This window comes from Rhineura floridana, chromosome 3 (assembly GCF_030035675.1).
Source record: "Rhineura floridana isolate rRhiFlo1 chromosome 3, rRhiFlo1.hap2, whole genome shotgun sequence".
NCBI classification, from domain to species: Eukaryota; Metazoa; Chordata; class Lepidosauria; order Squamata; family Rhineuridae; genus Rhineura; species Rhineura floridana.
The window spans coordinates 76400646-76423716 of record NC_084482.1 but is presented as its reverse complement, the minus strand read 5'-3'; the positions used below and the strand labels follow the sequence as shown (position 1 = coordinate 76423716).

Sequence of the window (23071 nt, the reverse complement as noted above, 5' to 3'; positions counted from 1 at the left end):
TGAGCAGCTATAGTGAATGCATAAGGGAGCAAGAGATCTGACCTCCTCTCTGAGACATTGTACTGCCCTACACACTTGTCAAAATGCAAAGACAATTTGGGTTGGTCTTTCACAGTCCAATCCACTTCCTGTGTAGCTTGGAAGATTTTGGTAACGTGTGCCTCTGAGCATATGGTGAGTGGTGGCAACACCTGCAATCAGGACTGCATGTCCAAAGACAGAGAATTACATTTTTAGTATGTTTGTTGGTGGTGTTCTTACTTTGCTACTTTCCTGTGTTGCTATTGTTTCTACAGAGAACCTAACCTAGTAAATTATATTTCACTCGTTATTCACCCTAGAAATCTGTCAAATTTATTTTTATTAATTTCAAAGCATTTTTATTGGACGATGTAATATGATGGTGAAGACAGCCTTTTGTATTTCAAACTGGAGTTTATATTATATTTCTCTTTTGGGTGCATTATCAGTTGAATCTGTAACTGCAGCTTTGATGTAAATTTGACCGAAATATATGTTGGTTATAGGTACGTTCTTAAACTGTAAGGGGTTTTGCCTATTAGTGAATATGAATCTTTGATTCATTCGCTAGGCAAGTTAGTCTTAATCTTCCAGTCTGTTGTTTTCATAGCACAAGTGTTCCTGTTCAAACTGTTGCTTGGTGAAGCTTGATGTGGTCTTATTGAGGCTTTGTGTTTTCTTTGAGGTAAATGGTTTTCTCTTCTCCAATTTATAGATGTATAGTCAGCACCCAGACCAATATGAAGCGCCTGACAAAGATTTCATGATTGTTGCTCTTGACTTGCTGAGTGGACTGGCTGAAGGTCTGGGATGTCATGTGGAGCAGCTTGTGGCCCGTAGCAATATCATGACTCTTCTGTTCCAGTGCATGCAGGTGGGTGAGAGTGTCCTATGTTTAATGTGTAATTACTACTTTGGGACAGATCATAGCTTCTGGGACCCTGTGAGAACTTAAATTCTGGGATACTTGAGATAAGTCTAAATAACACCATTGTCTTTATACTTTGCATTGTACTTTTAAGTTAGCTGGAGAGGTAAGAGTGAAAAAACAATGATGAGTACAAGCATTGGCTAACGAAAGCATTATCTGATCCATGTCAATGGGAATGAAATAAATAATAATAATAATAAATTTTATTTTTCAGTCGCCTATCTGTCCGGATTAGGGACACTCTAGGCGACGAACAACAAGAATAAAACAATACATATGTATATAATAACATCATCAGTTTTAAAATTAAAAAAACATCCTTTAATTCATTATAACATAAATTACTCTGTCTCAATCTTGTAGGCCTGCCTGAACAGCCAGGTCTTCAAGGCTCGGCGATAGCTGGACAAGGAGGGAGCATGTCTGAGATCAAAAGGGAGGGAGTTCCAGAGGGTGGGGGCCACAACAGAGAATGCCCTCTCTCTGGTCCGCACCAGCCTGGCTGTTCTCACAGGTGGGACTGAGAGAAGGTCTTGCGAGGCTGATCTTGTCAGGCGGCATAATCGGTGTTGAGTGTTTAAAGGGTGTGTCTGAAATGTTCTACGTCATGTGCTGTTCTCTTAAGTGTGCTACTCTTGAGAATGTATTTCAATAGAGAAACGTCCACTTTTCATGAGAGTTAAAAAAAATGATTTAGGCCTACCAAACATCAAAGAAACTGTAGAGGTTGGGAAAATTGTGTTGAACACTGAAAGAGATGTGGAGGGGGATAAGATTTGATTTCTTTGCTATGTTCAAGTTGAAAGTTTGTGGAAGAGTGGAGGAATTGACTGGACCTGATAGGGAACCAGATAGATGGTGAGAGAACACAAGTGGAAAAAATGAATTTAGAAATAGTTGTAAGAATAATTGGGTGAATGGGGGGGGTGGAGCAGACAGCAGGATTCATAGTCACTACCTTTTGAAAAAAATGTTTGGCTAGGGATTTCAGGTTTTGATATGCACTCCCCAAAATAAGTTTTCTACAAAGGTTTTTAATGCACTGGCAGTTGTAAGAGATGGCTCAGGTGGTGAAATGCAGCAGTTGCAGGGTTTCCCTAACCAAAAGCCTCCTACTATCCTGGTAAGCAAGGTGAGAACAGAGCCAGCAGTGAAAGGATTATTCTCATTATTTGGGAGAGGGTCTGCCCCCATTAATAGCCAGATCACATACTATCTGAACAAGGCTCCTTCATAATAATTTTAATAGGAAAAGATGGTTTATCGCTGTCTTTTGAGAGAAATCTGTTGAGTGCAGACCCAGAGGAAGAATTGGATAGTGAATAAGCTCACATACACAGTATCATCCAGGGTCCTGGACCTTGTACATTTACTTTGTTTTCCCTCTATCACTTATGAGTGAGCATACACCTTAATGTCAATATTTGAGAGAGACTGCAGTCAAGATGGTTCATGCAGCACTAGTCCTTCTAAACATCCTTGCTCTCTTTTGTAGGACACCATGCCCGAAGTTCGGCAGAGCTCCTTTGCACTTCTAGGAGACCTTACCAAGGCCTGTTTCATGCATGTCAAGCCATGCATTGGTAGGTACCTGTTGAGTTCTTGCCATGAGACCTCCTGTTGTTTTAACTTTGTGTTTTGTTCTTATTTCTTTTTGTTTGTTTTGTTCACATTACAATATTTTTGAATGGGTGGATTACATGTTCTTTTTAAAAAATCAATATTTTGTCATCTTGGCTGTGCCAGAGGCCAGACCTAGGGCTGTCTTCCTGACCTGAGACTGAAAGAGGCCTTGAGCTATAGTTGAAGCTATAGTTGAAAGGATTGCTTTGCTGCCTTTACTGAGAAGAGAACTCAGTGATCTTGTTTGGGTACTGATTTGGGGGACTAAAGGCCTGGTCCTTGCCTTGGTGCTAATTACTGCTGACTGAATTACTAGTGTTTTATCTGTTTTGCTAATGTAATTGCTTGTAATTCACCTTTTGTATACCCAGCCCTTAAATCAGTATGATATAGGGGGCACACTATAAATGCTTAAATTAAATGAATAAATATCTCTTCTCTTCAGCTGAATTCATGCCCATCCTAGGGACCAACCTGAATCCAGAATTCATTTCTGTGTGCAATAATGCCACCTGGGCAATTGGAGAAATCTGCATGCAGATGGGTAAGTATACCAGGGACCCATAGTAACCTTGTAGCAATTAACTTTGTGCTACCATGCCACTTGGCAGTGGTACCCCTTCCTGGCTCTTTATGGGAGAAGAATGGGTCTTGAGCCTATTTAGAATGAATAGAACTTCGGCTGTTAAGGTAGTTTATGTCTACATAAGGGATGGTTTTGGGAGGCTGGAAGAGCAGTGTGGGGATGTTTTGAAAACCCTTTGTAAACATCCCTGTGCAGCTCTTTGGGCCTCTGAAAATTGGAGGCTTAAAGAGCAGAGCAGGGATATTTACAATGGGCTGTTTGAAAGCCCCAAGGTTTGGGGAAATTAAGATCTGGCCTGCCAGCCAGATTCCCCCCAAACCCCCAGTCAACTTGATAGCTGTATTACAGCTGAAGTTCTTGAGTGCAACTAGATTGGTTTCTACTATTGACCTAAAAAAGTCCTTGCTCTTATATTATAGATTTCTAATGAGTCTATCTAGTGATAGCCGTGATCTATTTAGTAACTGTGTTAACCTCTAATTTTGGCCTGTCTTGAAGCACGTGGTTTCTTCTTGTGTATATGATTGCGTGCTTTATGTGTCTTCAAGTTGATTATGACTTATGCTGACCCTAGTAGGGTTTTCATGGTAAAAGTTATTCAGAGGTGGCTTACCATTGCCTTCCTCTGAGTCTGGGTGCATCTTAGTCTGGTGTCTCAGCTTTGACCATTCTACCTTGGGTGACCCTGCTAGGAGTCTAGCCTCTTGGTCTAGACTCCTGATGGCATTGCTCTGTTTCTTCAACACTCAATCTTTTATGTATGAATAACTGCCTGTTATTTAACTATCCAAGTCTGGCACAAGTTTTTCTTGACTTCCTTCGGGTTGTGAACCAGCAAGTCAAGGCTCAGTTTTGTTCCTCTTTTAAGTGAGATATGTGTAGAATAGAGCAGAGTATTAATAGGTGGAGATTCAAGGTTGATACCCAGATTCTAGGAGCTATGCATGGCTCAGCTGACCATTATTTGTTTTACCAGGGGCTGAAATGCAACCATATGTTCAGATGGTCCTGAATAATCTTGTGGAGATAATCAATCGGCCAAACACCCCCAAAACACTTCTGGAGAACACAGGTGAGATGGAATCCTAATTTGTGTCTTAATTGCATTCCCTTTTGTTACCCTTGTGCTTATTACCAATCTGCAGATAAAGGATTTGTGTGCTCTTTTTCATGCATGTGCTTTGGAAATGGGATTTGGCTTTTTTATGCTGGAGCACATGACTGATCATACAGAACTGCATTTAAATCTTGGGGTTCTGTGATTATCCCTCCACTAACACTACAGTCATCATAAGCAGACTAGTACATGGTTCTGTGCCTTCTTGAGGGCCCCATGGGGGCCATGTTCTTGGATCAAAGAGTTAGTTTGCTTTCCTGGTAGTCTCTTCTGGCCATTTCTGCACACAGCATTTGCAAATGGTTCTTGAGCACTATATTTTTTACCTAATCCTTTTTTACTATTGAATTATACACTTAATGTGGTCTAGGTCCTGTGATGCCATATGCCCCTGGTTGATCCTGCCTTCTAAACTCATGATGCAACAGAACTGACAAGGCTGCTACTTTGTGACAGGCTTGTTTCTCTCCCCTTTCTAGCCATCACGATTGGACGCTTGGGTTACGTCTGCCCTCAGGAGGTGGCACCGATGCTGCAGCAGTTTATCAGACCTTGGTTAGTGTTTGTATTCAGATAGGAGATGTGGCTTTTTGGCCTCACTTTGCAGGGGATAACACACAGGGGCCACCCTCTCAATTTGTCTGGCACTCTGACGATTCTAGAACAAGTAGATGGGCATTTTGGGGCATTTTGCACAATCAGTTTTTGTCCAATTTTGATTTAATATTTGTCTCTGTATATCATCGCTCAAGGTTGTGCTTCCATTAGAGGGATCACATTTTTCTGAACACTGGGTAGGATCCAGTGTTACATGAGTGGACTTATGGTTGTGCAGTGTGGTTTCACCTTTATATTCTCCACCCTGTAGCAAGTTGTCACCCTGTGCACTCCCAAAATCTGTAGAGCATCTCCCAATCCTCTGGAGCAGATTTTGAGGGTGCACAGGAGGCTGTGGGGTGGGGGTGAGAGGAAAGTAAAGTCCCATTGTGGAAATATCTTCTGAGCATAGAGGGCATTTAATACAATCCACTCTCTACAGTGCAAAGCATGTAGACAGTACACACAGTACAAACAGTGCATCCATTGCTGTTGTAGTTATGCAAGGGTCTTGGGAAACCTCTGATATTGCTTGTGATGTTAACTAATGACATGTGGCAGAACTTTTCCCCTACATGCCGCTCCCCTTTTGTCTCTTCTTCCCATCCCCCCAATATCTAGAAACTTTTTGGATGGCTACATTGTTACACTCCAGTTGCACAGTGAGTGCTCATCAGTATTGTTTAAAACAGAGCATATGTGGAGCATGCTTTTCTTATGTGGGAAATTGCTAAAATGTAATTGACTGCATTTAAATTTGTCCTGCTTTCTGCCACTTTCAATTGTAGAGAGATTTGCAGCCTAATTCCAACTAATCTGTGTTTACATGGTGTCTCTAAATACCCACAAAGGAGTGCTCTAACTGAGTACTGACTTTAAAAGCATGATCAGTGGAAGAGCACACACTGGGCAGGAGAAATGATCCAATATTTGACCATTCAAAAAATCTTGATCCTTACATTTGTACCTTGTTTCAGATTAAAAACACTAAACTAGCTCTTCTATTCTGCCTTAATGTTATTGCATGGATTTTGGGGAAGGAGCTATTTTTGCTCTTCCCTGTCTCTCCAGTGTGCAAAGTGTATGCTTTGGCTCATAGGTGTACATCCCTGAGGAACATACGCGATAATGAAGAGAAAGACTCTGCCTTCCGTGGCATATGTATGATGATTGGAGTAAATCCTGGTGGAGTTGTTCAGGTAATTATGTTGAGAGATCTTTGGGTGTTTGCGAGTATCTGTGTATGCTAGCCTGATCCATAACCATATTTTTCCTAGCAAGAGGATACCTTTGATCCCTAGAATGGACTCTGTGATAAATGTGTGGCAAAATGATTGGATCCCATTGCTGTACCTTGCCTCTTAAGGGCAATGTACCCTGGGTTTTAACACTTAAAATATTTTGTTCTGGTGGAATGGGTTTACTTCTTTTTATGATTGCAACTGTTTTATCTGTTTTTTATAACGTTATATTGTATGTTGCTGTCCCCTGCCTTGGGATCTTATGGTATAGGGCGAGTAAGAAAGAGATAAATGAATCCAAAGCAGCAAGTATCTTAAATATTTAAACAGTTTATTTTGGTGCATCAACAACTGGAATACTGTGTGCTGCTTAGTTGCCCCACCATAAAAGGAATATAATATCACTAGATGCAGTACAAACAGTGAGGAAAAAAATGTATCAGTAAGTGGAAACATTATGATAGCCTTTTTACCATTTCCATCTTGGTTTGTGGACACAACTGAAAGGAGAAATTGGTGGCTTAATGTGTGTAAGAGTTGATTGTTAGAACAACTTTGTCAGATAGGGTTGTGTCCAATGGTGTTTCCCAGCTGACATTAAGGCTTCGGTCAGTGAAATGAGGTAAGCAATTTTGGACTATTCCTTCTTACACCACCCCCTGCCAAAATCTGCTTTAGAGGACTATCATAACTGCTAGTCATTACAGCCAAAATCACCAGCTTCTATATTCAGAATCCGTATACTTAAGTACCAAATGCTGGGCATGGTGGTCTTCATCATTATGTGTCGAATCCAGGCACACCCCTCCATGAATAGAAAGAACTCCAATCCACCGGAGACTCCTGCAAGAAGTTGTTTTTGCCAGTCCTCTCCTTGCACCACTTCCACACTGCAGAGGATCCCCAAACCCTCTGGAGCAGCTTTTTGAGGGACTGCAGATGGAAGTAGGAATTGATGAAAATCGCCTCTCCCCATCCTGAGAGCATTCGATGAGCAGAGCAAGTCTTAATCCAATCCACTATTCCTCAAAGACAGAGTACAAGAAGACTCTGGAAAACAATGGGTTAACACACAAACATCCGGCCTAGGAGAGGCAAGAACACATGACAACTGAGTACTAGGCAGCTCCCTTAGGTTCCTCCTTCAGGTTCTTTTCTGTTTGTCACCTAGGAAGAGCAGCTTTCTTCCACCAACTTCTATAGTGTGATACAGGTTATGTTTCTGTGGTGTTTTTCGTTTTCTAAAACTTGTGCTGGTTTAGAACAGTAGGAAATTTGTTTCTAGTGAGCTGGGATGTTTCTTGAGTTTTCTTATTCTTCTGTAGGATTTTATTTTCTTCTGTGATGCTGTTGCTTCCTGGGTGAGCCCCAAGGATGACCTGAGGGACATGTTTTATAAGGTATGGTGCTGCTGTGGAGAGAGGCATTGAATCATAGAGTAGTAGCGTTGGAAGGGGCCTATAAGGCCATTTGAGTCCAACCCCCTGCCCAGTGCAGGAATCCAACTTAAAGTATACCTGACAGGTGACTGTCCAGCTGCCGCTTGAATGCCCCCAGTGTTGGAGCGCCCACCACCTCCCTAGGTCATTGGTTCCATTGTCGTACTGCTGTAACAGTTAGGAAATTTTTCCTGGTGTTCAGCCGAAATCTGGTTTCCTGTAACTTGAGCTTGTTTTGGAACATGCTGAAAGATGGACTTTTGTTCACTGGGCATCTATGTTAATCTGCCATAATGATGGTATTTAGGGGGGTACACTTTGACTGCTCCGTGACACACATTGGGATGTGTGAATATTAATTGAAACTGATAGCCATGTCCAGGAGTGGGCAATGCAGCTGACCCAACCACTTCTGCCATGCCAGCAGACTTGTACTAATCTTAATTTGTGGCTTTCATTTTAAGCATTGCTAGCACCAGTAACTACAGATAAGCTTGAAAATGTGATGGTAATATACTGATATTTAGCAACTCCTCCTCAAGAAGCCCTCTCTGGACCCAGAAGTGTGTGACAACCTTCAACCAGTTGCAAATGACCTGCTTTGCACATAAACCATGTCTTCATGCGAATGAGCAAATGTGTGGGGTCCTGAAGCAAAGATGATGGTCGCTGCACTCCTGCCTCACTGCTACTGCTGCCATGAAACCCAAGGCTACTCATGGTTTGGTTTAGTGTTCAGACCAAACCCAAGTTCATGGTTTGCAGGAGATAAACCACAAGACCGGCCAAACCTTCAGTCAGTCAGTCATTTCTCCCTTCCTCCCAATAGGAGCCCAGGGCGGTAAACCGTAGCTTATTTATTTCATATATACCCCGCCTTTCTTTTTCATGAAACCCAAGGCGGCTTACATATGCTTCCCAGGCGATCTCCCATCCAAGCACTGACCAGACGTCACCCTGCTTAGCTTCAGCAGGGAGCTGGCCTTATGTGCCTTCAGACCATAACCTGGGATCTGGGACTTACGTGCTTTCAGACCATAGCTCAGCCCCAGTTAGCATAGTGGTAGCCTGGGGCGGCAAACCATAGCTTAGCCCCAGTTAGCATGGCGGCAGCAGGACTGGCGAAGGAGTGCGGCCATGATCTTCACTCTGAGGACCCACTTGTTCATGCTATGGTTTGGCTTAGTGTTACTTGCAAACTGGGCCAATATCTCCTCCTTGGACAACATGTTTGAGAATGTGACCTTCAACTGTGGTGATGCCTCTTGCTTGTCTGGATAGAGCTGTGTGTGTCTGTATAGAAACCTCTGGTTTTTGCATGGCTGAAATGTAGCCTACTGAACAAAGGTAAGAGACAATCCATTGCTCTGCTTACTTTTGCTTCTTGCCCCTCCGTTACTGGCATGTGGTCCCTGGAAGGTTCTCCATAAGGGAATGTGGCCCTCAGGATGAAAAAAAAATACCTTGCCCCAGATTGGGAGCAATTTCAGTTTCAAGTCTGGCTTTGTCACAAAAAGTGCTTTGCTTACCTTGATTGACCTGTTCTTCTTGATCTGTCATTTGCTATCCTCCTTGAACTGGCTCTGCAGGCTGGGAGTGGGAGGCACCTGCAAGATGAGTTCCAGAGAGTTGTGGTGGTGGCTTCTGCTCGGCCCCATGGCAGTTATTCTGTGGGGTCCTGCCTGGTTCAATCTTGCCCCCTCCATGCTTTTTTAAATCTATATTGAAGCCACTGGGAGTGGTCATCGGGAGTTTTGGGCTGAGGTGTCATCAATATGCTGATGACATCCACCTGTATTTCTCCATGTCATCAGAATCTGTGCTGTGCTGTGCTGGTCCAGTATGAGAGCCAGTAAACTGAAACTGAGTCCTGACAAGACAGAGGAACTATGAATTGTTGGTTCCTGTGTCTGGGAATTAGTTGTGAGACCTGTTCTAGATGGGGTTACACTTCTGAAAAATAAGGTCCTCAGTCTGGGGATACTCCTGGATTCCTCCTTGTTACTAGAGGTCCAAGTTTCTTCAGTGGCATGGAGTGCCTGTTTCCAGTGATGGTCATTCCTGGAAAGGGATAGGTTGGACTATTGCTATGCACTTTTTATGTGGGGCTGCCCTTGAAGACTGTTCTGAACCTGCAGCTAATGCAAAATGCAGCTGCAAGACTCCTATTAGGCTTCTCACCTAGGGACTACATAACGCCAGTCCAGAAGCATTTGCACTAGTTGCCACTTAGTTATTGAGTCCAATTCAGGGTTCTAGTCTTGATATACAGAGCTTATGCAACTTGAGACAGAGTTGCCAACCAGCCTGTGACTTGAGATCTGGCTGGATAGACCTTTAGTGCCATCAGTGAGGGAAACTCAAGATAACTCAGCAGTTAATTATCTCACCTATAGCACCTTCATTATGAAATGCACGCCTTTCAGATATTTAGTTAGCACCAACCTTAGTTTTAGACACCAACGGAAAATGTGTATTTTTTTGGTCAGGCCTTTGATATATAATGTGCATGGACGGCAGAATGTAGTGAATTATTATAAATGATTTTAATATTTGATTGTGTGTCTTATTGTTTTAACCTGCCCTGAGATCTGTGGACAAAGGGCAGGATTAAATTATAATTAATAAAAATCAATTAGAAATATGTATTTTTAAATGCCCCAAATGTCTTTCAGTAAAAGTATTACATCAGTTGGATGGGACTGTATTTCTGCCGTTGCTGCCTTAAGTGGGCATTTTGTCATGGAAGGCGGTACATTTTTATGTAAAGGAATTCATTCTTTTTTTAAGACTAACGCATATAATATTTCACAGTAGAGGTTGGGTAGATTCCAGCTATTATCAAGTGAGTGGATCACTGAATCATAGAGTTGGATCATAGACTTGCAGATCCTGTAATCCAATCCTATGCAGGATGCATATACAGTATCTCTGATGGATGGTGTCTTGTCCCAGGTCCCACATCTGCAATTCCTCCTGCTCCTTCACGTTTTAAACAGGGAGCCCCAAAGACGCTTGCCTCAGCTTTGGCTAGTTACCTAGTGTACTACAAGCCTCCTCAATCCCACTCCTCCCTGGAAGTGCTTAACGGGTTGGATGTGGTTTATACCGTGGGTTTATATGTAGTTATTAGCATTTAGAACCTTGTTTGGTAGCATAGGAAAGACCAAGCACACATGTGGAATTTTAAACAAATAAATAAAAATTTATTATGATAACAAATTATAGATGTCATATTTAATATAGTCCTAAACCTAACCTGCCTACCTAAGCACGCTCCTACGAACGCTAAACCCAACCCACAATGTCCCAAACTTCACACTATCTACCTCACAAACTTACCCGTCTAACTCCAACATTCTACATTCAGTCACCCCAACTGTCACTTTTTTCCCTGTTTAAACCTTCCACTCACTCATTTGCTTTACTTTCCCTTGCAAACCCTCCAGCCAGTCACACAACGTTCTATTAACCCTAACCTACCTAAATATACAGTGCTTTGCAAAAGTAATCAGACCCCTGACCAATGCTCTCATATTACAGTGCTCTCATATCACAACATAAAACCAATATCATCTTACAATAGTTGATTTTGAGTTTCAGCATTTCAAAATAAAATATCATACAGAATGAAATTACAATGTACCGTTTGTAATTCAGTAGTATGAGAGCATTGGTCAGGGGTCTGATTACTTTTGCAAGGCACTGTAAGTTAATAGAAATAAACATTGTGCTTTTGTCACAGATGGTTATCTATAGTGCTTAAATACCTCCAACAAAGGAGAGCCCTCCTGCACCCTTTCTAAGGCAGTCTGTTCACTGCCGAACAGCTCTTACCATAGGAAGTTCCTCCTACCATGTAATCAAAATTTACTTCCCTGCAATTTCCACCCATTGGTTGTAGTCTTGCCCTTGTGTCTAAAAGCTACAGATTGGAGTTTCTTATGATATGATATGAAACTGTTAAATGTAGCTGAACTCTGCAAAACAAACTTGGGGACACCTGTGTATGTTTCAGTTGCAGTTTTAACTAAGGTTAACAGGCTGCCCACTCTTGGTACACAGGCTAGAGGCTGGAATCTGAAGTTCTCTCCAAGCCCATATGAAGCTCCAGTTATGGGCATGTGTGATGCTTTTCTTCCCCTTGTGATAATCTCCTCCTCTTTGTTTTCAGATTCTTCACGGCTTCAAAGATCAAGTTGGGGAGGAGAACTGGCAGCAGTTCTCAGAGCAGTTTCCTCCACTTCTGAAGGAGAGGCTAGCTGCGTTCTATGGGGTCTAGGCAAACAGTGAAACCGTACTCGGTAAGTCTCTAGCATGTGGGATAGTGTTACATCTCTAACGGATTTAATTGCGGTGGGGTAGGGAAGAAGAGACTAAGAAGGGAATGGAGCTATTGAGGTGAGAAGCTAAGGTGGAAGGGAGGAATTGAATGCTGGAGACAACTGAGGTGGTCTGTACTCGGTTGTCCTGTCAGTGATGCAGAGTCAGTGCTTAGGTGACATTGAGCAGAGGCTCTTAAGAATGGAAATGTGGGGATCAAACAATGAATATCCTGTATAGGGAGCATCCTTTTAGCCATGCTGTGGCTCAAGATGTAGCAAAAAAGGAGCTTTGCTATGGGATGTGTTGTGAGATGGCAGTGCAGGAAAGCCCAAGTTCCCCAACTGTAATTCCTCTTTTCCTGATATTTGAGGGTCAGCCCTTCCATATTAATATTTGCTGATGAATGTTAGCAGAAGAGGTCAAAATCCACCCTACCCTATGGCTTTGACCACAGTTTGGCAGCACAGAGATTAATCAAGTTAGTTGTCTGTCCTCCAATGCATACTAGTAGTTTGCATGAGCTTGACTAGGAGCTCTGAATGATGTGAAGCTCTGTGTGGGATTTGTCAGGCATACTCTGCTGGTTACTTTTGCTTCTGTTTAACACTGCTTATCTCTTTCTTTCCTCAGGTTCCTGTGTGCGCTGGGAGGGATACTGGGAACTCGTCTACAACCCAGTGTTGCAAATCCCTGTTAATGGGGGGTTAGGGAGGAAGGGAAGAGCATTGTGGGACATAAAATGACTTCACTCCCCATCTCCTGAAATTTAAAAAGTTGGGGGGAGGGTGGGCCTCCGTGACCAATTTAAACAAAAACCAGGGTATCTCACTAGCGGAAGGTAAAAGGTCTCTTCACTCAGAGACCATCGTTGGTGGAATGGGGTGGGGTGGGACTTGGACCTGGGCTGAGAAAGGGGAGCAATCTTAAACTGCAACACTCCTGAGAAGGGGATCTGTCTAGGGGCCATCATAAAGGACTAGCTAATAAATAAATAAATGAATAAATAAAGGATCGGGTTTTAAAATGGGATTAAAAGATATAATGGTTTAATACCAGCTGATGAAGAGGGAAGGGTTAAAACTCAATCCAAGGGGGTTATACTGCTGTATATTTCCAGTCACCGGTGTTCAAGAGATCAGCTATTCACCTTTTCAAGACTGCATGGTGACCAAGAAGTAGACTAGTGAACCTGTGAGTAGCCCATAATGACTAAGTGTAAGCATTTTCATCTAGGAATCTTAAGGAAACCCACAAACCCTTTTTGCCATAGTTGCCATGGCACTGTGTGCTGGATGTGATGCTTGGAGCAAAAGCAGCCTCTGACTTTGTGGGGACCTGCCTGCCATCTAGGGAGCAGTCCTTATCATAAGAAATACTGTTGGAGAAGCATTTCTTCATTTTTTAAGAAGATGCCACAGTGCAATGAATCTGTTACCCTGTTGTTCAGCGGTTACTTTGTGACACTGCTATTGCATTATTGCATCTGTAGGAGGCAAGAGAGAGCAAGGAGGGAAACGGAATTCCATCTGGCCAAAGGCAGGCGGAGACCAATGTGCACTTGATCATTTTTGTATGGCACACCGTTGTGTCCTACGCTATTGTGGTCAGAGTGGCATTTGTACATAATGGTAATTTACACGTTCTGACAAGGGAGTTCTACACCGCATCCACCATTTTGGAGCAGTAAACATAAAGCATAGAGGAATTAATAAAATAGAGCCCTCCATGCATGGCCAGTGGAAGCTCGTAGCTTTTGCTGCATGCTTAGCGGAGTTGCTGTCTTAAGGAATTCTCATTAGACCCAAATGTGTTTAATCCCTGGAAAATATTATCTGGGGTTTGCTGAACGAATTTGATATAGTGAAGCCATAGCTTTTTAATTGTAAGTGAAGAGGATGTGAAGTAGAAGCAAGCCTATTTTCCCAAAGGCAGCTAGGATATGGGGGAAAGGGGGTACTGCTTCACCTGATGAGAGCAACGTCTGTAGAAGTGGGGAGTGCTAGGGATGAAAAAAGTCACCAGGAATATTCTGCAGAGTCAACATGAATAGAGCTTGACCAAGGAACGGATTGCCAGCAGGCGGCGTGATGAGGAAGAAGAGACCAGTGAACTGAGCCACAGCCACAGCTTCAGAGCAGACCCCAAAGGAACTTGGGCAGCATCAGGATTGGTAGCCAGACAACTGGGTTGAACTGTGCCTCATATCCTGCATTGCACTGGCATGGTAGATACAGTGGTGGGTTGACTAAGATACTAAAGAAGACATGCATGACAGAGGATGGACACCCCTTTTCTGGGATAAGGAGATGCTTTCTTTGACAGCAGTTGACAGTGACACTGAGTACAGCAGGGTGAATTTCTGAAAGTATTTGTGAGATTGCTCAGTAACTTAAACTTCACTGATGCTTTTTCCCTCTCAATTTTCCTTTCAGTCCCTGGCCTCTGTTTCACATGTTACAGTGCTTGCAGTTCTCAGAGCTTTGTCGTAGAACTTGCTTGGGCATTATTGTGCAGGCTTTGGGACCTAAAACCCTTTTCAGTTTAGAGACAGAACATATCCGAGTGAAAACTGTTCTCTTCATCCTTTGATCTGATTGCTGGGGGTCACCTCTGCACTCTTCTGAGATACCTGGTTCAAAAAAAGATAGTAAACTTGCAAATGCATTCCTCAATTTGTCTTTTTAATAGTGTGGAACTCGAGCAGGTCTCTGGAAGCAATTGGCTAGTTCTTTGCATTTTAATGATTTTATTAAAAGTGTTCCCTCTTGTGCCTCAATCTCAACTTCCCCTATCGGATCCTGAGGGAAAAAGCTGAGGGTTCTGTTGGGAAATCAATTTGTTTTTAAACCCATGGGCAAGAAATGTGCACCTATGGCAGGCAGAGGCCTGGCTTGTGCCCAGAAATTTAGAAAGAAGGCTGTGAACTCTTCATACATCCAGTGAAGTTTAAGCTACTTGACTTGACTGCCTCTTGAAATGGAATTTGTCTTTTGTACAAGTGCTTCTAGTATTGCCTCCTGTTTGTTAATCCTGGATTTGTATATTTGTAAATGTGCCGTAATGTTTCCAATGGTGGAACTGCAGTGTACCTAGTGTTGAAGCAGCTGCTTGCACCTTGCTCAAATGAGATTTTTCTCATTTTATGTATAATTTTTTGTCAACTAAAAAAATTCTTGTGACTCCAGTTTCCATGTTTCTCATCAGTTTCTTTTCATCAATGTGATGTGTATTTCTGATAAAAGTCCTAGTGACCAGACTCTGTTACCATAGAAATCCAAATATTAAGTCTTTAGTAACCCTTCAATTGGCCTGCCCTGCTGTGAGGTAATTGTTCTGTCATCACATCAGAGGAAACTGCAAAGTCCCTTTTAGCTGTAGCTCACTTGGCTTTGATAGAATTTCCAAATTTTCACAATGCCAACATGTATATTGGTGGAATGATTATATACCCCTGCTAGTTCAGAAGTGCATCAATGTTATGTGGAATGATGAAATCCTATTTCCACCAAAAGTGACATTTTTGGTTTGTGATTTACCTTGGTGTGCTTCTAAAGCTTAGTTGTATGTCTTTGCCAATAAAGTTACCAAAGCTGCTTAAATCCCTTTAACTTTATTGACCAGCACCTTGAATTGAGTCCAGAACACAACAGGAAATCAGTGCAGATTTTTAATAACCCTAGAAAGAAGGCAGTTTCCTGAGAAAACCATATTCACATTGAGTTCTTAAGGTGAGATTGACTGACTATGAGCTTGTAGTCTTCTGGAAACAAAGCAGAAGGATACTAACTATTCACAGCAAGCATAGTGGACTTCAGTAGATTTTAATTAGCTTGTAAATAAGGTTGCAGCCAGAGGCTTTATTCTAGACCAGCCTTTCCCAACTGGTGTGCCTCCAGATGTTGGACCACAACTCCCATCAGCCTCAGCCATTGGCAATGCTGGCTGAGGCTGATGGGAGTTGTGGTCCAACAACATCTGGAGGCACACTGGTTGGGAAAGGCTGTTCTAGACAATGGTAAAAGATGTCCCAGTCTACATGTAATTAGTAAAGGGCTTATGTAGTTAGCTGTACTAAGGCAATTGTATACTAACAATAGTAATTCATGTTTCTGAACATGTTCATCACTGGTGAATAACATGTTCAGTAAATTAGACCTGAAAGTTCTCTTGTCATAAAGTTCAGCGAATTTTGATTTACCAGAGTAAGGTTTTAGGTGCAGGTATCAAATTCGACTTTCTTCGTTAAAAGATGCAACTCATGAATTGCCTTATGCTAAAATTTGTAGTTTAAAAAAACCCAAAACCTTATATAATGGCTACAGTTGCCTTATTTTAGTTCTTGAAAACCTGATCTGCAGATGTGTTTCTAATGCAATCTTCTGGGTTGGCCATGTTTGATTTAGCCAATAGTTGATCGCAGTCCATTATGACAAGGGAAGACAACTAGTTCTCGAGCCCTTAAAATGGTACGACAACTGGCTTTATTTACTGAAACGGCAATTCTGCGCTATATATGCTGAGGGAAGCAAGGCCTATTCTATAAGGCAGGCCTTTCGCGCAAGCAGCCTGCAGATATCCACGTTGCAAGCAGTCCAGTGCCGCCACACGAAAGGCCCGCCCCTTAAACTACACTGAGTTGCATGGTGGCCTCTTAAAAAGAAAGAATAGTGCTGGGAAAACTGCAGAGCTACCAAGTCGGCCTCTTAAGAAAAAGCGAGATGATGCCGTCATTACTCCGCGCCGGAAGCTGTTTCTCCTTGGAGACGGGACGCGAGAAGGCGGTTTCTGAAGATCTTGTCGGGGTCTGGGAGAGGCTGCCTTGGATCCGTGATATTCAGTGCTTCGCTTCGGGAGAAGGGTTGAGGGGGCTTGGCCTACGAGGGAGAGGGGCAATGGCCCTGTAAATGGAGAAGGGAGAAGCAGAGGGGAGCGGCTGCTGAGTCTTTATCTTCATAACAAACCTTCCCGTCGTTTCTAGCATCTCTGGGGCGGGCGTGACCATCGCGCTGTATGTTGGATTACTTATTTGGTATTACAGGATCTGGCATTCCTTGTTACGCTCGCCTGGAGAGCCTAGCCGTCGTCCTACTTTATCTCCCGGACTTCTACGGTAAGATGAGGGGAGTGAAGTGGATTTGTGGGGAGGCGGTTGGACGAAGGGAAAATAATAGATGCTGCTGCTGCTCGTCCTCCTGGTCAGCAGTCCCTTTCTTCGTGGGGGGTTCGGCTTTAAGACTTTGCAACCTGCGGCTGTGACAGCAGGGAGTATGTCGGTACTGAAGCTTCGGAAGGCTCTCAATCGCGTCAGCAGGTATCTGAAACTGTTCAGCTCGAATCTGTTTCCTCTAATGCTCTTGTGTTTGTTTAGTTTCTCGTGTCTTTAGAAAAAAGAGTAGTTAATATCAGACCTGCCAATATGAGAAGGGGAGGCTGAGTGTCCTGTCCCCAATTTCCTCCACACACAGGTTCTGTAGTCGGTGGTGGCGGGTACCTATTGGGATTAGTAGGGTAGCATGTAGGGAGACCAAATGTAGCTGGAGCCAGATCCGGTGACAGACAGAGCCATAGCCGATGATAGGTCTGTCTTCCTTCTGGCTGAGTTGTACAAGTAGGCAGGGCCAACATCTCCCCCAAGACTGGTTGTAAGAAGGTAGGCAGGTCTGGACTAGCTGAGGGTAGACTGAGGTTGATGGGGACCAGCTGAGGGTAGACTGAGGTTGATGGGGACCAGCTGAGGGTAGACTGAGGTTGATGGGTACTACTGTCTGTAGTGGGGAACAGAGCAAAGGAGTGTTGTATGCCTTTTCAAATAAGTGTGAGGGGAATGACAGCTGTTGTAGTGAAGCTGAGTGGTTTGCTTAAAGCAGTTTGTGAGATAGGAGAAAGAGAAAGGCTTATAGATAGACAGATGGGTAGATATGTGTTAATGACATTTGTGTATGTTCGGTTTTGGATCACCTACCACTGAAATACATTTCCCCCAGAAGACTATCCATCAAGACATGTGGCCTTTGGGCTGAAAATATCCCCACCCTTGTCACAGAGAGTTCTGCTTGTATCAGCTCTGTTTGGACCTTCGAATGAATATATGGAGGCTAGAAGCATGAACAGCTTGTGCAATCCCACCATTCCCTCACTCCATGCATTGAATGACTAAAATGTGGTATAGCGATCAGAGTGTTGGACTAGGACCTGTGAGACCGGAGTTCAAATCTCCACTCATCTCACTGGGCAACCTTGAACTAGTCGCTCTCTCTCAGGTTAACCTATCTCTCAGGGTTCTTTTGAGGATAAAATGAGGAAGGGAAGAACTGTGTACCCTTGTTGAGCTCCTTGGACAAAAGGTATAAATATAATAAAAAATAAGATCTTGTCTTTCAAATTGTCTAGTAGTCAATGACTTTTTTCAAGCAATTACACCTGAGATTTTTAGGATGAAAATACAGGATCCTATGTAAAAGTATTTGTATGGCTTACGCTTTGTAGCATGTGAAAAATTATAGTGGTAGCTATGATAATAGCTTCACGTCTCCTTACCATAATTCTCACCTTTTGTTCTCAGTATAAGTATGGATGCAGGTCCCGATTCTTCTACTGAGCACCAAGGCTCTGACAATGACTCCGACACAGAGAGCAAAGCAGATCCGGATACCCAGGCTCAGGAGTACATTGAACGTGTTCTTGGGTCTTCAAGCCAGTCTATTCAGGCATCCCATTGCCTTCCTCCTGAATCTCTCTCAGTAGGTGGTAGAGCCCGAGCAACTGATCACAGGTCTCCTCCTCTGGAACTAAAAAAGTCTCCAATTATTGATGACATAGCTTCAGGGCTGTTATCTCTGCCTCTGGAGCTGATTTTGGAGATCTGTTCCTACCTGCAGGCCAGATTTGTCTTGGGTGTCCTTCCTTTGGTCTGCAAAACGCTGAGAGATATTGTGCAGGATGAAGTTACTTGGAGAATTCGTCTGCTGAAGAGGATTGGGGGCAGCTATCCAGTTGTGGAAGGTGAGTTCCCTTTCTGGCTACCATGACCAATTCTTTCATTAACTCAGTTATGATCTAGCTTTATCAGAGGAGCTTGTTATGTGTTTTACTTCTAGGTAAGGCTGAAACTGGAATTTGTCTGGGGGTTAAAGTAATGTGGAGGAGTTAAAGAATAGGGTTTCTATTCCTTTTTTTGAAAGGGAAGAGCAACTATAGCTGTTGCTTAATTATTTAACTAAATTATCTTTAACCATCTCTTCAGTTGAAAAATATTTTTCTACAGCAGCTTAGAACAATCAGTAATAAGTTGGTCCCTGCTCTCAGGTTTGCAGTCTAAAAGATGTGACGCAAAAGGAAACTGCAGTTGTTCTTAGTTCTTACAAGGGTCCTCATTGGCAGGGAGTGGGGAGCAAACTCCTTGCTGTTGCTGGGCCTTTAGGCAGTGGATAAGGCCAGGTTGGTCTCCACCTTGATGCCCTTGGGTCCTGATTGATGGAAAAGGCTAGGGTGTGCTGTCCTTCTACTCTGCTGTCCCAGGGCAACAAAAGAACTGGAACCAACTGTTATTTCTGATAGAAAAGTTAAAATGGACAGAAGGTAGTGTTCATGGGCTCTTTTTTTCTCAATTCTGTAATTAACACTTTGGATGGGGGGAAGTATCCTAACCTTTCTTCTTCTTTAGATTCTGTTTCTCTTTTGTTTTGGTTTTTTTTAAAAAAGCAACAACCGCATTTCATTTTTAGAGAGTTACAATTAAGCTCAGAATTGGGTGTAATGTTGACACCCAACTGTGATAGTGCTGAGCACTGGCTCTGAAAGATAATGTTCTATCAGTCTCCATAGTTATCTGAAATGATCATACCCAGTTTTGTGGTTGTGTGACTACTGCTTTCTCTTTGTTCTTCTGTTTGTTAACTTTTCTGTTTTTAATGATGATTTAATTGCGTAAATTTCTTTGAGGACACTTTTTTGAAAAGCAGTGTATAGTGTAGATAAAATATATACATTTGCTTATCTTGCCTGAGATTGTTCTGCAAACCTCAAAGGAAGAATGGCATCCCTTTATACCTTTTTCATGTCTCAGCAGATGATGACCTTAACTGGCCAGCTGCCTGCATTGAACTAGAGGAGCATATCCAACAATGGGCAGGAAATGGCAGGAACACAGAGCACTTTTCCCTTGCTGAAGGACACTTTGCCTCAGTTGACTCTGTGCTGCTGCTTCAGGTAAAAGACACTCTTTCTGTGCTGCTTTTATTCATACAGTATTATGGTTTGATAGCTATGTGCCCTTCAGCATGTGAATAGAAAGTCATGAAGCTCGATTAGGGTGAGTGTGTTCCTCCTGTATTTTGTCAGAACTTCTCTATGATGATTCACCTGAAAAATGACTCTTTCAAAATTCATCCAGCCAATTTGTCAGTAGAAGCTCCAGTTGTTACACATTGTATTCTTTTGAAGATCTTTTTTCCTTTATACCACCACCCACCCTTTGAAACGCAGGAGAGACAGTGCAGGGGGAAGGAGGAATTTGCTAAAATCACCTCCCTCCCCCCTTCAATCCATGGAAGCCTCTAGCGAGCCATGAGCAGAAAGACACACATGAATTATTATTTAGTTAGTTGATTCTTTACCACCCTTCACCATAAGGTCCCAGGATAGGTTACAACAATTTAAAGTTCTGTATTAGAACCATAGAATAGTAGAGTTGGAAGGGGCCTATAAGGTTATCAAGGCCAACCTCCTGCTCAGTGCAGGAATCTAAGTTAAAGCATATCCAACGGGTGGCTGTCCAGCTGCCTTTTGAATACCTCCAGTGTTGGAGAGCACACCACCTCCCTAGGTAATCCATTCCATTGTCATACTACTGTAACAGTTAGGAAGTTTTTCCTGATGTTCAGTCGAAATTTGGCTTCCTATAACTTGAACCCATTATTCTGGGTCCTGCTCTCTGGGATGATCAAGAAGAGATCCCAGCCCTCCTCTGTGTGCAACCTTTCAAGTACTTGAAGAGTGCTGTCATATATCCCCTCAGTCTTCTCTTCTTAAGGCTAAATATGCCAAGTTCTTTCACTCTCTCCTCATAGGGCTTTGTTTCCAGTCCCCTGATCGTCCTTGCTGCCCTCCTCTGAACCTGTTCCAGTTTGTGTACATCCTTTTTAAAGTGTGGTGTCCAGAACTGGATGCAGTACTCAAGATGAGGCCTAATCAGTGCCGAATAGAGGGGAACTAGTACTTCACACGATTTGGAAACTATACTTCTGTTAATGCAGCCTAAAATAGTATTTGTCTTTTTTGCAGCCACATTGCAGTGTTGGCTCATTTTCAGCTTGCGATCAGCAACAATTCCAAGATCTCTGTTAAATTTCATTATGTTGTTTTCAGCCCAATGCTCCAGCCTATCAAGATCACTTTGAATTTTGTTTCTGTCTTCCAGGGTGTTAGCTATCCCTCCCAGTTTTGTATCATCTGCAAATCTGATAAGCATTCCCTGCACCTCCTCACCTGTCATTAATAAAAATGTGGAAGAGCACAATTTGAGAAGGAACCGTTAATAAGCACTCTTTGTGTACAATTCTGTAGCCAACTGTGAATCCATCTGATAGTTGTTCCATCCAGCCCACATTTAGCTAGCTTGCTAATGACTATCATGGGGTACTTGGTCAAAAGCTTTGCTGAAGTCAAGATATGTTATGTCCATGGTTTAAAAACAGTTTAACACACATTACACTCACAGTAATATGGTGGGTCCTGAAAATGTATATCTCAGGTGTCAAAGGTCCAGCTAGAGAGGTGTGAGTGCAGCCCAGTGTCGGCTGAAGGCTCTGCTGTGCCCAGCAAAGCTCCCACTGTCTCTGCCCATGCTGCCCCTTGACTCCCCTTGTTGCTCTTGACTACCCAGATTTTCATTTCATTTTTTAAATTTGGCCTTCTACATGGCTATACTTAAGGCGGCTTACATCCCAAATTACAGAATAGACTAAAAATCATATTGTTATTTAATAGCAATAACAAAATTCAAGAATTAATTTCACATAAAGTATTATAAAATATCAGCAAATGACAATAAAACAAATTCATTCTCATCAATTACAACAATTAACCATTTAAACCAAAACAATATGAACAAAACAACAATACTACAGTTTATGGGGGGAAACCAAGTGAGTGCTTGTCAAATTATTCCCGCTATTGCATTCAGAATAGATCATACAAATACATATATATATTCACTGCTAAGCAAAGCTTCTAGGAGATGCCCTGTTCCCTTCACAGAGCTTCAATCAGAGCGACTCACTGTTAAACCTCTCTGGCCTCTGGAGCTGTGTCAGAGGAATAGGACTCTCCTCTTAGCACCCTTCGCAAACTACACTTCCAGGATTTTTTGGGGGAAGCCATGACTGTCTCAGGTGAAATCAAAGGCTGGTGTGGGTGTGGCCCCCTGATTAGCCAAGCCCAGCAGCTGTGAGTCTGGCTTTTAGAACACTGGCAGTTGGTTCTTACTCAGCATGCCTGACACTATCATGCAGTTCAATGCAAAATTTCTTAAATTAATTAAAAATCAGCCCGGCATTTTTTTAACTTTTAAACTGAAAAAGGTGAAGGTCAGAGTATGGGGCAAGGTCAGTAATAGGGTTACAGGTACTCTGTGAACATGGCTGATTTTTAATTAATTTCAACCAATTATGAGAACTCTGACAGAAAAAAGTCCAAAAGAGGTCTGGTTTTTCTCTCTCTCTTTTTACACACTTTGAACACTCAGTTCTCTCTGACTGTTTTGTGTATTGCCATGAAAATTTAGCAAGCATTTCTGAGTTCAGGTCTATAAGTTTTGTAAGGTTTTGTTTTGAAATGAGCTTATGGGAAGCATCAGAATGGCACGAGGGGTATTCTTAGTTTAACATTGTGGAATGCAAAAAATCCATGCTGGCTATAGCCACTCTAGTGACTGTATGAGCACTGTATAATATTTCTTCATGTAGAATTTGTTGTTTGGGTGCTGCCTCTTAAGAAGAAGGGGTAATAAACAGTTGTTTTTCATTTTGTCCAGGGTGGGGAGCTCTGTGTTTCAGGTTCTCGGGACCGAAATGTCAACTTGTGGGACCTGAGGCATCTGGGCAGAGCACCAGAAAAAGTGCTAGTGAAGGCACTGGGGACAGAGCGCAATGGCACGCATAAGGTAACCAGAGTCTTTAATCTGGGGTCACA

At 42.7% G+C, this 23071-nt stretch overlaps 2 protein-coding genes across 5 annotated transcripts in view; both read left to right on the top strand.

Annotated features, from left to right (window-relative positions):
* Positions 1–15065, top strand: part of TNPO2 (transportin 2) — a 48142-nt gene extending 33077 nt beyond the window's left edge. For all 3 annotated transcript variants that reach the window (XM_061616716.1, XM_061616715.1, XM_061616717.1), the window contains exons 17-25: positions 737–895; positions 2448–2535; positions 3021–3119; positions 4138–4233; positions 4758–4833; positions 5975–6074; positions 7442–7516; positions 11730–11859; positions 12512–15065. In XM_061616716.1, coding sequence (XP_061472700.1) covers positions 737–895; positions 2448–2535; positions 3021–3119; positions 4138–4233; positions 4758–4833; positions 5975–6074; positions 7442–7516; positions 11730–11837 — 801 coding nt within the window. In that variant the 3' untranslated portion in view covers positions 11838–11859; positions 12512–15065. The remainder of the gene's footprint in view (positions 1–736; positions 896–2447; positions 2536–3020; positions 3120–4137; positions 4234–4757; positions 4834–5974; positions 6075–7441; positions 7517–11729; positions 11860–12511) is intronic.
* A 1411-nt stretch (positions 15066–16476) lies between these two features.
* The window catches only part of FBXW9 (F-box and WD repeat domain containing 9), a 30283-nt gene continuing 23688 nt past the window's right edge, over positions 16477–23071 (top strand). The window contains exons 1-4 of one of the 2 annotated variants that reach the window (XM_061616713.1): positions 16477–16991; positions 18444–18883; positions 19947–20089; positions 22914–23042. In XM_061616713.1, coding sequence (XP_061472697.1) covers positions 18451–18883; positions 19947–20089; positions 22914–23042 — 705 coding nt within the window. In that variant the 5' untranslated portion in view covers positions 16477–16991; positions 18444–18450. The remainder of the gene's footprint in view (positions 16992–18443; positions 18884–19946; positions 20090–22913; positions 23043–23071) is intronic. The other variant, XM_061616714.1, reaches the window with a different exon arrangement.